The 556-nt window shown below is 37.2% G+C and overlaps 2 protein-coding genes across 2 annotated transcripts in view; both read left to right on the top strand.

The window, feature by feature from the left end:
• Positions 1–270, top strand: part of LOC113207662 (uncharacterized) — a 12,336-nt gene extending 12,066 nt beyond the window's left edge. Inside the window, exon 5 of the mRNA XM_052265951.1 lies at positions 128–270. Coding sequence (XP_052121911.1) covers positions 128–255 — 128 coding nt within the window. The 3' untranslated portion in view covers positions 256–270. The remainder of the gene's footprint in view (positions 1–127) is intronic.
• LOC113212277 (uncharacterized) overlaps positions 1–556 on the top strand; it is a 34,852-nt gene that overhangs the window by 30,012 nt on the left and 4,284 nt on the right. The window lies entirely within an intron of this gene.

Here is a 556-nt window from a genome sequence, read left to right as displayed (position 1 = left end):
TACCTGCTAGTCATGATTTACCTCTACATAATTTCAGAGGCCTCATTATTGTGTTAAACTTTTCAGTGAAGTCTTACCCTGACTGAACTTATTGACATTACTAAAGATATGATTGTTCTTCCAGCAGGTAGTCTATCAGTTGACATGGAAAGTCCTTCAGTAACTCCTCCAGCAGTGGTCACCATTGAAGATGAAGGTATGTTTTCAGTTGTATTTTGGCAGGCAGCCTTCCTACCAAAGTCCAGGCTTGTTTGAACTAATTTTAAAGGGGAAAAACATTTCTAAAGACTAATAATTTTGTTGGGTGTTAAAAAGTCAAAGATGTTGTTAAACATTTTTAGCCTAACATGTTTTCCCCACATTTTTCTTTTTTGCATTTTTACCCAACCCAAGTCTTACCTTTCAATAAGCAGAACTTCGCTAGAACTAGTTAGAATAAATGTCTCCTTTCATTCCAGACCCTCGGTACTTATCTGCTTCAATCACGAAAATGTTACATCGTTCCTGAATCGGTGCTATAAGGAAGAGGGCCAGAATGGTTATTTTTCTGCCTCTT

This window comes from Frankliniella occidentalis, unplaced genomic scaffold (genome assembly GCF_000697945.3).
Source record: "Frankliniella occidentalis isolate FOCC.00 unplaced genomic scaffold, Focc_3.1 Scaffold33, whole genome shotgun sequence".
In the NCBI taxonomy this organism is placed as follows: domain Eukaryota; kingdom Metazoa; phylum Arthropoda; class Insecta; order Thysanoptera; family Thripidae; genus Frankliniella; species Frankliniella occidentalis.
This window is presented reverse-complemented; position numbering and strand designations above follow the sequence as displayed.